The 15,196-nt window shown below is 39.0% G+C and overlaps 1 protein-coding gene and 1 pseudogene across 3 annotated transcripts in view; both read left to right on the plus strand.

Moving 5' to 3' along the window:
- MIGA1 (mitoguardin 1) overlaps positions 1-15,196 on the plus strand; it is a gene marked incomplete at its 5' end in the record, with an annotated part of 97,094 nt that overhangs the window by 67,326 nt on the left and 14,572 nt on the right. For both annotated transcript variants that reach the window (XM_080658155.1, XM_080658154.1), the window contains 4 exons: positions 10,666-10,784; positions 11,047-11,119; positions 11,807-11,893; positions 12,976-13,074. In XM_080658155.1, the coding sequence (XP_080514281.1) occupies positions 10,666-10,784; positions 11,047-11,119; positions 11,807-11,893; positions 12,976-13,074 (378 nt within the window). The remainder of the gene's footprint in view (positions 1-10,665; positions 10,785-11,046; positions 11,120-11,806; positions 11,894-12,975; positions 13,075-15,196) is intronic.
- On the plus strand, positions 3,051-5,307 carry LOC308242579 (small ribosomal subunit protein uS17-like; annotated as a pseudogene). Its single transcript has 2 exons — positions 3,051-3,080; positions 4,871-5,307. The product of its transcript is annotated as a small ribosomal subunit protein uS17-like (transcript).

Below are 15,196 nucleotides of genomic sequence, written 5' to 3' on the forward strand. Positions count from 1 at the left end.
CTCTTCATTGATGTTTCTATCTCTTTCTCCCTCTCCCTTCCTCTCCGAAATCAATAAAAATATATTCTTAAAAAATAAAAATCCTCATGGGAGCATGTGTTTTTATGGATTTTAGAGAAAGAGGAAAGGGGAGAGAGAGAGAAACATCAATGTGAGAGAAAAACATTGATCAGTTGCCTCTCGTACATACCCCGACTGAGGATTGAACTGCAACCTAGGTATGTGCCTTGACCAGGAATTGAAGCTGTAATCCGTTGGTGTACAGGACGATGCTCCAACCAGTTGAGCCACCTGGCCAGGACCCTCTGTCCATTTTTAAAATTAGATTGAGTTTCTTTGTCTTTGCTATTCAGTTGTATGAGGTCCTTATATATTAACCCCTTATCAGATGGATGGTTTGCAAATATTTTCCTTCATTCCGTAAGTTGCCTTCTCTTTTTGCTGTGCAGAAACTTTTTACTTCGATACAGTCTCACTTGTTTATTTTTGCTTTTGTTGCTTATGCTTTTGTGGTCATATTCAAACAATTATTGTCAAGGAGCTTTTTTTTTTTTTTTTGCTAGTGTCAACGAGCTTTTTCCCTATGTTTTCTTTTAGGAGTTTTTTGGTTTCAGGTCTTATGTTTAGTCTTTACTCCATTTTGAGTTAATATTTGTTGAGTGATGTAAGATAAGGATTCATTTTAATTCTTCTGCATGTGGTTCTCCAATTCTGCCACCACAGTGAAGAAGTTATTCTTTCCCTGTTAGTATTCTGGCTCCCTTGTCAGATATTGACTGACTCTATTACAAGGGTTTCTTTCTGGGCTCTCGATTCTGTTCCATTGGTCTCAGTGTCTATTTTTACGCCAGTGGACTACTGTATGATTACTGTAGCTTTGAATACAGTTTGAAATCAGGAAGTGTGATGTCTCAAGTTTTGTTTTGTTTCAGGATTGCTTTGCCTCTTTGAGGTCTTTTGAGGCTCCGTATAAATTTTAGGATTGTTTTTTCTGTTTCTGTGAAAAAATGCCATTGGAATTTTGATAGGGATTACAATGAATTTATAAATGGCTTTAGGTAATATGGACATTTTGACAATATTAATTATTCTGATCCATGAATATGTGATATCCTTCCATTTATTTGTCTTTTTCAGTTTTTTCAGCTTAACAGTTTTCAGTGTACAGATTTTTCACCTCCTTACTTACATTTATTACTAAGTATTTTATTTTTTTAAAGCTATTATCAATGGGATTGTTTTCTTAATTTCTCTTTCTGATTATTGTTAGTGTGTAGAAATTCAACTGATTTTTGTATATTGATTTTGTATTCTGCAACTTTACTGAATTTATTTATTAGTTCTAATGGTTTTTTGGTGGAATCTTTAGGATTTTCTTTGTATAAGATCATATCATGTGCTGAGAGTTTTACTTCTTTTTAATTTGAATGCCTTTTTGTTTGTCTTACCTAATTCCTCTGGCTAAGACTCCCATTACTGTGCTGAATAGGAGTGGTGAAAGTGAGCACCCTTGTCTTGTTCCTGTTGTTAGAAGAAAAGCTTTCAACCTTTCACCACTAAGTGTGTTAGCTGTGGGCTAGTCATACATGGCTTTTATTGTATTGAGGTACATTCCTTTAATGCCTAAAATGTTGAGTTTTTATCATAAAAGGATGTATTTTGTCAAATGCTTTTTATCTTTATGTTCTGTAAATGCTTAACTCCTTGATGGTTTATAGGGAGAATAATTGCATTTTTCCCCCTAGGAAGAACAATATACCTAATTGCTCTAAAGTTTCTTTATAATGTACAACTTAAAAAAATATTTGACAAGTGTTCATTGTACTTTGAATTTGTTGTAAGTCATTTTTTAAAAAAATCCTTATGGAAAACAAAATGCATGAATACCACAAGAAGGACTCGATGTCTGAGAAACATCCTAGGAATGCTTCTAGGGTATAAATATATGATCTCAGAATGTGATCCAAGATAAATTCTTTACTAAGAAGTGTTTGTTAAATTATTTTTAATTGCATTTACTATATGCCAAGCCCTTAAATTAGGGAAAACTACTTTAATGAAGAAAGTTAGTAAGAAAATAATATCAGAACTGCTTGGGAAGTTAAAGTTTGTGATCATTTGGAAGCTTTATTCAGAATTACCAGAAAGAGTTGTTGCCTCTTTAGATTAAAACAAGTCCTGGCATAGGCTTTTCTCAAAGCCAGGTCAGTCATTTGTGAAAGTGATTAACAGGACTTTCCTATATAAGCTTTGCCAAACATTGGTTTGGAACTATAGCCTTTTTTTCTCTGAAAAGTCTATTTTTAAAATAATAGTTTTATTGAGATATAATTCTAATACTATAAAATTTACTCTTTTAAAGTATATAATTCAGTGGTTTTTAGTATATTCACAAAGTTGTACAACTAGTACCTCTTTCTAATTCTATAATATTTTCATCACTCTAAAAAGAAACTCTATTAGTAATTACTCCCTTTTCTCATCTAACACTTCCCTTACCCCCCAAGCTCTTGGCAACTACTAATCCACCTTCTCTCTCCATGAATTTGCCTATTCTGGACAGTTCATATAAATAGAATTATACAATATGTGATCTTTTGTATTTGACATTGTTTCACTTAGCATGTTTTCATATTCTGAAAAGTCTTTTCAATGTTAGGTTACCACTGCATTAAGTACTCTCCTAACTCTACCATCTGTTAAAGAGATTGTCATTTAATAGGTAGAAACTAATATTACAGAGAGAGCAATTTTTAGCCTTAGATTTCATTTTTCTTAGAATTACCCCTCCTTAAGGTATGTATGTGTTAACACATACATAAATTGTAGGGGGCTCTTTTTTTGAAGCTTGCTCTTTAAAGAGAAAATTTTATTTCTTACTAGAGGCCCAGTGCATGAAATTTTGTGCACTAGGGCGGGGGGTCCCTCAGCCCGGCCTGTGCCCTCTCGCAGTCTGGGACCCCTTGGAGGACGTCTGCCTGCCGGCTTAGGCCCATTCTGCCGTGGGGATCAGTGGATTCAGTTGCCATCCTATATAATAAAACCTTAATATGCACATCGACCGAATAGCAGAACGACTGGTCAGTGTGCTCCCACAGGGCGAGCGCACTCAGCCAGAAGCCGGGCTTATGGCTGGCGAGCACAGCGGTGGTGGTGGGAGCCTCTCCCACCTCCGCTGCAGGTGGACGGTAAGGAGCAAGCGGTCCTGGACTGCGAGAGCCCCGGACATCCCCTGAGGGGTCCCGGACTGCGAGAGGACGCAGGCTGGGTTGAGGGACCCTCCTTACTCCCCTGTGCACAGATTTCATGCACTGGGCCTCTAGTATAGGATAATTCAAATATGTCTACTAATGAAAGCTTTTGCTACCCCCCTCTGACTTGCTAGCTCTTTATACCAATCCAAAACGATACAGTAACAATAATATACAACGGGACAAGGATAAACATTTAGAATAATCATAATCTGAAAAGAGAGGGTTATATCTGCCATTGCAAATTTCTATTTCTTGAATTATCTTACTTCCTCAGGAATCAATTTTGTCTGTTTATCTTGGGCTTTCATTCTTGTGCTGACAGTTGTTTTTTTTTTCTCTCTCAAATTTGAAAGTGTAATTGGTGACTGGATTGATTTTCTTAGGCAGATTGTGTGGGTTTGCAGTGTTTTCTGTTTGTTTTTCCCACAAAAAGGTGAACAGGAGAGCAAATGGGGCTCATTTACTTCTTTAAGGTGTGTTGATTGGCAGGCTTTTCTTTAGGATTAATGTTCTGGAAATAGCCTAGCAGGCAGGGCACACCTGGATATAGAATGCAGAGGGCCTTATTGTGGGCAGGGCCATCACTCACCCTAGCCAGTTTACTCTCTTCAGGCAGTTTTAATAATTTTTGGTTGATTTTTTTTTTTTTTTTTACAAGCTGCCTTCCTATTCAGGGATGGAGGGGGAAGGGGCAGGGAGTAGAATGAGATGTGGGACTACTATAGGTGTTTGGACACAGACTTTTGTTTAATCTCCCATTTTTAGTCCCTCTTCTTCAATCCTGCTCTCACACCTGCCAACTCAAGGCCTGGTGCTGTTTAAGGTTGCTGCTTAGCAAATGTCTACCCTCAACAAATGTCTTTCCTCCTGAATTTATTCTAGATTGTGGCTTCCTCATCTATGTCATCTGTCCACACACTTGCATTTCCTTTCCAGTTTGGGGAAATTTGTGTGTCTTTTTGTTGCTCTTAGTATGGTTTCCACTATTAGTTATTTGTTGCTGTTTAATAAATTACCCAAAATTTAGTGTCTTAAAACAATAATAAAATTCAGGTGCGGGCTTGGGACTTGGTGCTGAGGCTGAGGGGCCTGCCCTTGGCCTCATGGGTGCATCCTTGAGAGTGAGACCCTGCGCCCTAATTTGGAGATTGTCAGGCAGAGGTACATGTCTTTGTCTTAATCTAGATTAGATTAAATCCCGAGGCCTCCACACTTGGGGTTAGTGGAGGCTCAAGTGTTTTAGAAGTTACCTTCTTAAAATTTAAGGTTTGTGAGATGGTTTTCTGGATCTTGGGCCTTACAGTTAGTCCCGTGAGAACTGAGTCCTAAGGGCTAATCCAGGGAGCCTGTTGTTTAGGTATTTAATTCTGAAGTCGTATATATAAGATAAGGAGGACTCTTAGACTGAACATGCCTATCCAGAGCAGCCCACCATCTTTCTTTTCTTAATATATTTTTATTGATTTCAGAGAGGAAGGGAAAGGGAAGGAATGATTGATTGGCTGCCTCCTACATGCCCCCTACTGGGGATGGATCCCGCAACTCAGGCATGTGCCTTGACCAGGAATTGAACTGTGACCTTCTGGTTCATAGGTTGAGCCACACTGGCTGGGTAGCCCACCATCTTTCAAAGTAAGAAGAGGGTCTTGCTTGAAGAAACTATCAAGAAAAAGCTCCCACAGTATATAAGAACATCGGTCAGATCTTCAAGATGCCCAAGGAGGCCATTGAGGGCACTTACACTGATAAGAAATGCCCCTTTACTGGTAATGTCTCCATTCAAGGGTGGGTTCTGCCTGGTGTGTTGATCAAGATGAAGTTGCAGAAGATCACTGTCATCTGTGGAGACTACCTCCACTACATCCATAAGTACAACCACTTGCAGAAGTGCCATAAAAACATATCCATGCACCTGTCCCCCTGTATCAGGGACGTCCAGATAGGTGATATCATCATGGTTGGTGAGTGCTGGCCCCTGAGCAACACTGTTTGCTTGGCTGTGCTCAAGGTCACCAAGGCCGCCAGCACTAAGAAGCAGTTCCAGAAGTTCTGAGACCAGACACCTACCCATTTCCCCAAACAAAATAAAGTTCTTTTCTCATTTAAAGACAACAGCGATGCCGAAACCGGTTTGGCTCAGTGGATAGAGCATCGGCCTGCGGACTGAAGGGTCCCGGGTTCGATTCCGGTCAAGGGCATGTACCTTGGTTGCGGGCACATCCCCAGTGGGAGGTGTGCAGGAGGCAGCTGATCGATATTTCTCTCTCATCGATGTTTCTAGCTCTCTATCCCTCTCCCTTCCTCTCTGTAAAATATCAAAAAATATATTAAAAAAATAAAAAATAAATAAAAACAACAGCGATGACAACAATAAACTTTTATTATCTCACCATTTCTGAGGGTCAAAAATTTGGAAGTGGCATATCTGGCTTGAGGTTTTTTGTGAAGCTGTAGTCAAGTATGTTGGCTGGGGTACAGTCATCTGAAGGCTTAACTGAGGCTGGAGAATCTGTTCTCAAGATAGCTCACTTACATGAATGCCATGTCGGTGCTACCTAAGGCAGAAAACCTAACTTGCTCACCATGTGGACTATTCTGTAGGACTGCTTGAGTGTTTTCACAACATGGCACCTCGCTTCCCCCAGAGGAAGTGATCCAAAGGAGAGTGAGATGGGAGCAGTGACTATTAAGATCTCACCTCAGAAATCACACTCTATCATTTCTACAATATCCTATCGGTTACACATGTTAGTCCTGTTCAGCATGGAATGAGACATTACCGGGAAGAGAGAATCATTGAAGACCACTTTGGAGTTATTGTTATTTTCTATTTCTTTTCTATTAGTGAGATATGGTATATAGCCTGCTTTCTTTAACTGTACTAGTAAGTTCTATTTGTAATTTTAGGTGGTTGATCTTAAAGGAACACGTAAACATGTAAAAAATCGTCCATATTAAAGTGGAACTTAGCCTATTTCATGACCCATACTAGTTTTGAGACTTTCGACATTTCTTTTATGTTTGTTCAGAGGCTTTTAAAAATATAAAGGCTTTAAAACATACTACCTTACGTTCAGCACAATCATTGCTTGCCAAAGAAGATGAGGGTCAGCCCCTCTTGCACCTCACAGAGGGCAAGGGAGAAGCAGTTTAGGATGTTTGAAATCTTCAGCTAATTCCAAAACATTGTTTGTGCTCGTTGGTACATCTTTGGGTTTTATCTGTTTTTATTGCTGTTGTTATTGACTTGTTTGATTCCTTACATGGACATTTTATGGTACTTGTGAACTATGGGAGATAACTAATAAAGTGGGATGGTGCTTTGATGGAAACCAATATAGTATTACTTTTCTGTTTGAAAAATTTTAAATAGGTTCTTGAAATGTACTCTTTTGAGGGAAGAATGACTTGGAAATAAAGGACATTTCAAAAGTTTCAGTAAGAAAAAAAAGAACCCCTTTCATGGTAAATTGCCCATTTAAACCGTGTTACTGACCCTGCTTCAGAAGATACATCTCAGCTCTAGTAAAATGTTATTCTTTTTCGAAAGCCTTTTAAAAAGTTTTTGGAAATTTTGTCAAAAAAATCCTTCCTAGAAACTATATTCTAAAGAGAATTTAAGCCATTGTTTTAGATTTGCTTTTTGCTGTAAAAAACTCAAGATTCATTATTAAATAAATGTTTCTGACTTATTGTCTCTTAGGAAGAGTTGATGATAATGTTAGCCAGTGTCAAATCTTCAATATGATGTATTTTCACAGCTGCAAGCCTATTTTAAGAGACCTAGTTAAATGATCACCTCAGCCAAGCCAACAAATAAGCAAGGTAGACCAATAAATCAAGACTTGACTCTGGAATCTTGTTGGATTTGTTCACTTCTTGTTAGTATGAATTATTTTATGTGGAGAGTTTAATTGGAGCTCCAGTTTCCTCAGAATTTTTTCCTACTGGTAGGTGTACATAGATCCTATTTGTTTTGACAGTGGTTCAAAACTTTAAACTATTTAATATCTAAAGAATTTTCATTATAAGTTTTTTTTTTTAAACCCATTATGTTTTGTGTTTTGTTTTTTTTAACCTCAAACACTTTCCAGTAGCATAATATATTTTCCTTAAACTATGAGGGGAAATACTACTTAAAAGCAGAAAATATATGATGTCAGATATTATTATCTCCATTTACCTTTTTTTTCCTTTTGCTTCTGGTCAAATAGTCATATTTATACCATCTTAAATATTGCTGATGCTTAAACTTTTTCTTCCTTGGCTTTCTGGATAGAGCTGATAGGAGAGAACAGTTTGATATTTAAGAGTATAGCCTTGGCCGGTGTAGCTCAGTTGGTTGGGCATCATTCCGTGCACCGAGGTTGCAGATTTGATTCCTGGTTAGGGCTTGATCCCCAGTAGCGGGGGTGCAGAGGCAGCCAGTCAATGTTTCACTCTTACATTGATGTTCCCCTCTCTCTCTCTCTCCCTCTCGCTCTAAAAATCAATACAAAATCTTTTAAAAAAGAGTATAAGCTCTGGTATAAATGCCTTGGCTTAATTTAACTTCTACTATTTAGCTGTGGGACTTGGAGCATGTGCCTGCTAATCTAAATCACTGTTTCTTTTTCTTAAAATGTTGATAATAAAAGTATCTACTTTATGAGTTATTGGAAAGGGTAAATGAGATAATCAGGGTAAGGCATTTAGCACAGCAATGAGTGAATATGAATTATAGCATAGAAAAATACTTCTAGAATAGTAGAGTAAAAACCTCTAAACATCTCCACAAAAGCATAAAAACATTAGCAAAACTTTTCAAAATAGTAATTTTTAGAACTCTGAAAATTAATGAAATACTTTTAAAGATTCAAGGAGCATTGTTCAAGAAAAATGGCTGAATCTCAAGAATAGTGAACTTTGTGGATACTTAACTTGCTTTATTCCATCTCCTTCTTCACAGTAGTCTTAAAAACCAACAGTCTCACAACTATGGTAACTTTGAAAGCAGAGGCTCAGCAGCCACTGGAAGAAACTTAGTGGCTTTGAAGCTTCTGAAAAGCCCCATTCCTGGAGAATTATCACTATTTGACTTGTAAAGCTCCCTTCTCAAGACTTGTCTTTTATTTGACCTAACTTAGAGCTTGCTCTGTACAAAGAGTTCTGTCCCTTGGGCCTTTGTTGAAAACAATTAGTGATAATTGTTTAACATTGCAGCTGACTGAGTTGGTGATACCAGCTAGGGCTAGCAAGAGGCTGACCAAAAAACTTAAAAGAAAACATTGGGCAATGAGATGTTTATAGGGTTTTTGAAAAGCTCCAGCATATTTCTGGGAATCTAGACAGTCACAAACATGGCAGGGCTATGCATGTGTGCAGGAAAAAGCTTAGAATTTCCTAACCTCTCATCTCTGGTTGACCTTGATGTTCTTTTTTTTATTATTATTAAAAAAATTAATTTACAGGTGATATGCAGTATTATATTAGCCTTAGATGTACAACATCATGATTAGACATTTATATAAGTTATGAAATGATACCCTAATAAATCTAGTACCCATCTAACACCATATGTAGTTATTACAATATTATTGACTATATTAGGGGCCCAGTGCACGAATTCGTGCACCTTGAAAGGAATTGTGGGCTGCAAGGCTGCGGTGGGCACAGGGGCGGGTCTTGGCCCATCCTCCGTGCCCACGCCCAGCCCCTCCCGCTGCAGCCCCCAGTCCCTCATCTACCAGCAGCTACTGCTCTGATCGCCCCTCAGGAGCAGGGGGAGGTGGAGATGCCCTCAGCGGCAATCGGGGTCAGGCGCCGGCATCGGGTGCAAGCAGTGGCTCCAATGCTGGTAGCAGGTGGAGCAGGGCCAGTGCTGGCAGCAGGTGTGAGCGCCAGGTGGGACCACGGTGCGCCGGGGGAGGTGGAGAAGCCCTGAGGGGTGATCGGGGCCGGCAGCTGCTGCTCACACCCACTGATTGCGCTGAGCAATCAGGACCAGCGCCAGGCGCTGGCAGCGGGTGCAAGTGGCAGCTCCAGCGCCGGCAGCGTTGCGAGCGGGACTGGCACCGGCAGCAGGTGCAAGCACCAGGCAGGACCGCAGCGCACGGGAGCAAAGAATTTTCAGTAACCACCAGAGGCTTACCCCAATGACAGCGACCGGCGCCCTGTCCTGGTCTGGCATGCATTCCCACTCACCTGCTCCACCATTCCACCGTGGCCAATGCCCATCATGTTCCGCACTCTGCTGCCTGTTGCTGATATCCACCATGTTCCACGTGTGCCCCTGGTGGTCAGCGCATGTCATAGCGACCAGTTGTTTGGTTGTTCCGCTGTTCTGCTGTTCAGTCTATTTGCATATTAGCCTTTTATTAATTAGGATTTCTTATGCTGTACTTTACATCCCCATGACTATTTTGTAACTACCAATTTGTACTTTTAAATCCCTTCACCTTTTTCTCCCATTTGCCCAATCCCCCCTCCCATCTGACAACCGTCAAAATGTTCTCTGTATCTATGATTCTGTTTCTGCTCTGCTTGATGTGTTTTGTTTTGTTTTATAGATTCCACATATAAGTGAAATTGTCTGGCATTTGTCTTTCTTTGTCTGACTTATTTCAATCAACACAATACCCTCTAGATCCATCCATGTTATTGCAGATGGCAAGATTTCATTATTTTTTATGGCCGAGTCCTAGTCCATTGTATATATGCACCGCTTCTTTATCCATTCATCTATTGATGAACACTTACTTTGCTTTCATATTTTGGCTATTGTAAATAATGCTGTAATGAATATATGGGTGCATATGTCTTTTCAAATTAGTGCTTTGGGTTTCTTCAGGTAAATACCCAGAAGTGAAATTGCTGGGTCCTTCTTTGTCTCTTTACATTCTTTGTTTTAAAGTCTATTTTGTCTGTTGTAAGTATTGCTATCACAGCTTTTTTGTTTGTTTCTATTTTTCTGAAATATCTTTTTCTATTCTTTTGCTTTCAGTCTGTGTCTTTCGATCTAAAGTGCGTTTCTTGTAGACATCATATGTAAGGGTCTTGTTTTGTTATCTATTCAGCCACCGTATGTCTTTTGATTGGAGCATTTAATCTATTTGCATTTAAAGTAATTGTTAATAGATATGTACTTATTATCATTTTATTAATATTTTTTACCTCTTTTAAATCTTTTTAAAGAAGACCCTTAACATTTCTTGTAATACTGATTTGGTGGTGATGAACTCCTCTAGTTTTTTCTTGACTGGGAAGCTCTTTATCTTTATCATTCTAAATGATAGCTTTGAAATCTTATTGAATAGTTTTTATGGCTTTATCAAATTGAGTATATTTTGATGTTAGTGAGATCTGATTTTCTATTGTTCATAGTTTTTTTCCTATATCATTGCAGTCTGTTCTAACCCACTGTCACGCTTAGCTTGCAGAACACAGAGAAGTCCGGCATTCTTACAGTCTGGAGTCTCTTTGCCACTGCCCTTTTTATGAAGAGGCCATGCATTTAGTTGAAGAAGGAAAAATTTACTCAAGAGTGCTGAGGTACCACTTCAGTTTTGCTTATGCTTATGAAAAATATTAAGGTACTATTGCTATGTTTGTATGATATTTATTTAAAATGTTAATGAGAATAGGGGAAAGTATATTTTTAGGCTCAAAAAAAATTTTTTACATATTTTGTCAGTATTGAAAAGACATGTGTTTCATGTTAAGTTCCTGAGGTTAAGCCTTGTTTGAATCCAAATTTGTAGTAGCCTTGATCTTGAATGCAGTGTAACAGTTGTCTCCCCTGTTTATTACATAGAACTGAAATGCTGGAGTGCCTAGGAGACAGTGATTTTCTTGCCAAACTTCACTGTATACGACAGGCTTTTCAGGTATTATTTTTAAACATTAAGTGACTTTACCCAGCCACTCACCCCACCCTCATGCTATAGAGTCCAGCCGCATATAAACAGCACAGCTCTTTGCTCTTGTTATTGTTATTCCTGATGGCAAATATAAAGTCCACCAAGTTTATGTTTCCTGCCTCCTGTTTCCCTTCATTTGGCTTCATTTGTCATTGTCTCTCCCATAGCTTCCCAGGTCCACCCCACTTTGTCAAAACAGGATATTTTGATGCTGCAGATGTGTACAAATGGCTGCTTAAAATAAAAATCCTACTTTTTAAAATTACCAATTAGTATGTGTTCTAGATCGTTTTTTATTTGAATCATTTGTAAAATTATTGGTTTCCTAAAAATGAAATAAGGTTGTTAAACAACAAAATTATCTTTATTTTCTTATGTTTTGGGGCTCTGTATCATTTATTTTGGACTTTCTAATATTAAATGGAACAGAATTTAAATTCAGATTTATCTCCCTTTAATGTTTTTTATTATAGGTTTCAAGAACTCATTTTATTTTAGTAAATTAGAGCTTTCTCTGTGGTCTGAAATAGTGCCACATACAATGCATTAACTGCATTAGGGTTATTTGTGCTTAGATGTGCTATACAGTCAAGTGTCCGTTCAAATTCATTGCAGGTCTCTTTTTTCTTTGTGTGGGGATGTATATTTTTTCAGGTTATTCTTTCAGAAACAGCCAATAGGATATTCCTTGCTGAGAGTGGAAGGAAAATTTTATCAGCGTTAATTGTGAAAGCACGAAAGGTAACTTGTTTTGTTGGCAAGTATTTTCATAGTTGTTTCTGTTGGACTGATGATTAAAATGCATTTAATTTTTAATAGAAAAAATAGTTTTTGTAGATAGTTGCAAAGGTTCACATAAAATAACCCAAAGAGCATGGGCTGAATTATTTTCTACGTATAAAGCCCACTCTGTTTTGATCCAGTTGTTTCTCATAAATTATTCCCAATTTGCCATAAGATCTATGAATGTCATGGTGAGCATCATCATTAGATCTGCTAACAATCACCACTATTATTATTTTGAATACCTCTTCTCTTAGCTCCCTTAATTCTGTTCAGTAAGAAGCTTCCAGGAAATAATATAGATCTCAGAAATCTGAAAATGCAAATTGAGCTGCCTCTTCCTCTCATTCATCTTCATGGGACTGGATGAGTCAGAAACAATGAAAAGAACTTCATTAAAACTATAAGGAACCACTTTTCTGTATGCAAGGTGTGTCCAGATGATGAAGAAAACCAAACTGAAACAGGCTTTCCTTGAACCGTTTGAACCTCAACCCCATCATTTGAATAATAAAATTATATTTATGGTACCCTATTTCAGAGGATTCTTATGCTGATTAAATAATTGATAATTGGGAACACAAATTTTTTACAAAGTGTAAAATAAATGAAAGATGATATTAACTACTTGCAATTCCCACTGTTAATTTATGGTGCTTTCTTGGCCTTCCCATGGCAGATAGGTGGTTTGAACTAGAGTTCCTCCTGTAAAAGTAGAAGTGCCTCTTTAGCATTAGATGGTGTCTTCTGTGACCAAGTTTTCACCTTAAGGACTGACCTAAATAAGTGTACATGTTTGAGTATTAGGCACTTTGCTTATGACATTTTACAAATGTCTTAGTTTTGGCTTCTTCAAAATGTTAGGGCAACAAAATATTAAACCAAATGAATATGGTGTATCTTGAAAATGTATTTTAACTCAGTAACCTAATCGAATGAAGATCTAGCAAAAATTGACTTTAAGAGTAATTCATGTACTTTGCAGGCTTGATCCTTGTTATGAGGTTTAGTGTAGGGTTAAAGTGTGTTTTCTTCTGCAGAATCCAAAGAAGTTTGAAGATGTTTTTGATGAAATGATCTATTTTTTAGAACAGACCGATCACTGGGATAGTACTGAAATGGAACTTGCTGCTAAAGGAGTAAGTTCAAATTTTTTTTAATATTTATTCCCCTTGGTTATTTACACATAATATTTACATAATTTGAGGCGACTGGTTTTTGGTTTTTTTGTCCTTGTTAAATGATAGTAAAACCAATTGTGTGGTAGTAGTAATGGCAGAGACATAAACAATAGCAGCAACAGGCTTTATACATTGGGGCAACAGTTGAAAATATTGTTTTTTTAAAAGCCTTTCTCTTTCCTTCCTCCTTCCCTTCCTTCTTCGCTTCCTTCTGAAAGTCAGCAGCAGGCCTTAGCAGGGCAGTAGGGGTGGCCTGTGCTGAGAGGGTTTCAGATGGGCAGGGTTTTGGCTACATATACAGGATCAAACAAACAATATACTGAGTGGCCAGATTATTATGATCTCTAATATAAATATAAATATATATATATATATATATACACACACACACACACACACACACACACACACACACACACACACATATATATATATATGTATATGTATATGTATATGTATATATATATATATTAGAGGCCCGGTGTGTGAATTCATGCATGGGTGGGGTTCAGCCAGCCTGGCCAGGGGGAGGGGACATGGGTGGTTGGCCGGCCGGCCTGCTGGTCGAACTCCTGGTCGAGGGGACAATTTGCATATTAGCCTTTTATTATATAGGATATACACTGAGTGGCCAGATTATTATGCGTTCAGAGATCATAATAATCTGGCCACTCAGTGTATATTGAGAATAATTGGAGCCAGGCTACTTACTGTCGGAGAAGGGATGTATAAAAAGCTAGGGCTAGACTTGGAGCTAATAGCGTGAATTCATAGTTTATAATAGATATAGAAATAAATATAAAGGCTTGCATATGTATAAACATATGTACTTCCCATCTCTGTTCACTGAGAGGGTTTGGGAGCAGCTACACCTTAAAAGAAGTGACCCCTCAAGGGCACACAGATCTTGGCTTCTAAGTTGCATTCGCAACTGCAGGGAATTCTGGGAAAATGGCTGATCTCAGCACTGGAATAGGGAAAGTACACGATGAGCCTGGAGCATTTTGTTGTAATGGGAGCTTAAAGAATGAGTTTGCAAGAGGTAAAAGGCTTTCTGGGCAGAGAAAACAGTAGGTATAGAGACACAGAGGCATAATCTTTCCTTCTCTGGTGTTCCCTCACTTGGTGAAAGAATTGGCGTCCATTCAGTTGTGCAGGCCAGAGACCTGGGACTCCTCCTTCACACCTCCTTCAGAGACCTGGTCCTCACCTACTTTATCGTATTCCTCTCTTGCTTTTTGTCAGTTTTAACTTCTAAACATCTTTCAGTTTCTTCAAATTTTCTCTATTCCTGCCAGCCCCACTGTAGTCTGAGTAACTACAGGCTTTTCTGGGCTACCTCAGTCTTCCCTGCCTACTCCTCCCCTCCCTGCATTCACTCTTACTCTTCTCCATTCTACTCTCCACATTGCTGCCAAACGGTCTTTAAAAAATACAATCCAATCATCCATCTCTTTTCCACCACTGCCCCCCTAAAATACTGTGAAGATGAAATCCAAAATCATCAACATGGGCCATAAACTCTGCAGGAGCTGTCCCCTCCTCCTTGTGCCTCTGTGCTCTCTGCTATAGCGAGCCATAGCACACTTGCTGTGATTTTCTTTGACTCAACATTACTGTGTTCCTTCTTACCTTAAAGTCCTTGATAAGGTGTTTTCTGTACCTGGATGCCTCCCTAAAGAAAGCCCTCAGTGACATCCAGTCTAGGTTAGAAGCTCCACCATAGCATCTCATAGTACTACTAGAGGCCTGATGCATGAAATTCGTGCATGGGGGTGTGTGTCCCTCAGCCCAGCCTGCACCTTCTCCAATCTGGGACCCCTCGAGGGATGTCCGACTGCCCTATTGGGATCGGGCCTAAACAGGCAGTCGGACATCCCTCTCACAATCCAGGACTGTTGGCTCCCAACTGCTCGCCTGCCTGCCTTCCTGATTGCCCCTAACTGCTTCTGCCTGCCAGCCTGATCACCCCCTAACCACTCCCCTGCCAGCCTGATTGATGCTTAACTGCTCCCCTGCCAGCCTGATTGCCCCTAACTGCCCTCCCCTACAGGCCTGGTCACCCCTAACTGCCTTCCCC

Source organism: Plecotus auritus (genome assembly GCF_963455305.1).
Source record: "Plecotus auritus genome assembly, chromosome: 2".
NCBI classification, from domain to species: Eukaryota; Metazoa; Chordata; class Mammalia; order Chiroptera; family Vespertilionidae; genus Plecotus; species Plecotus auritus.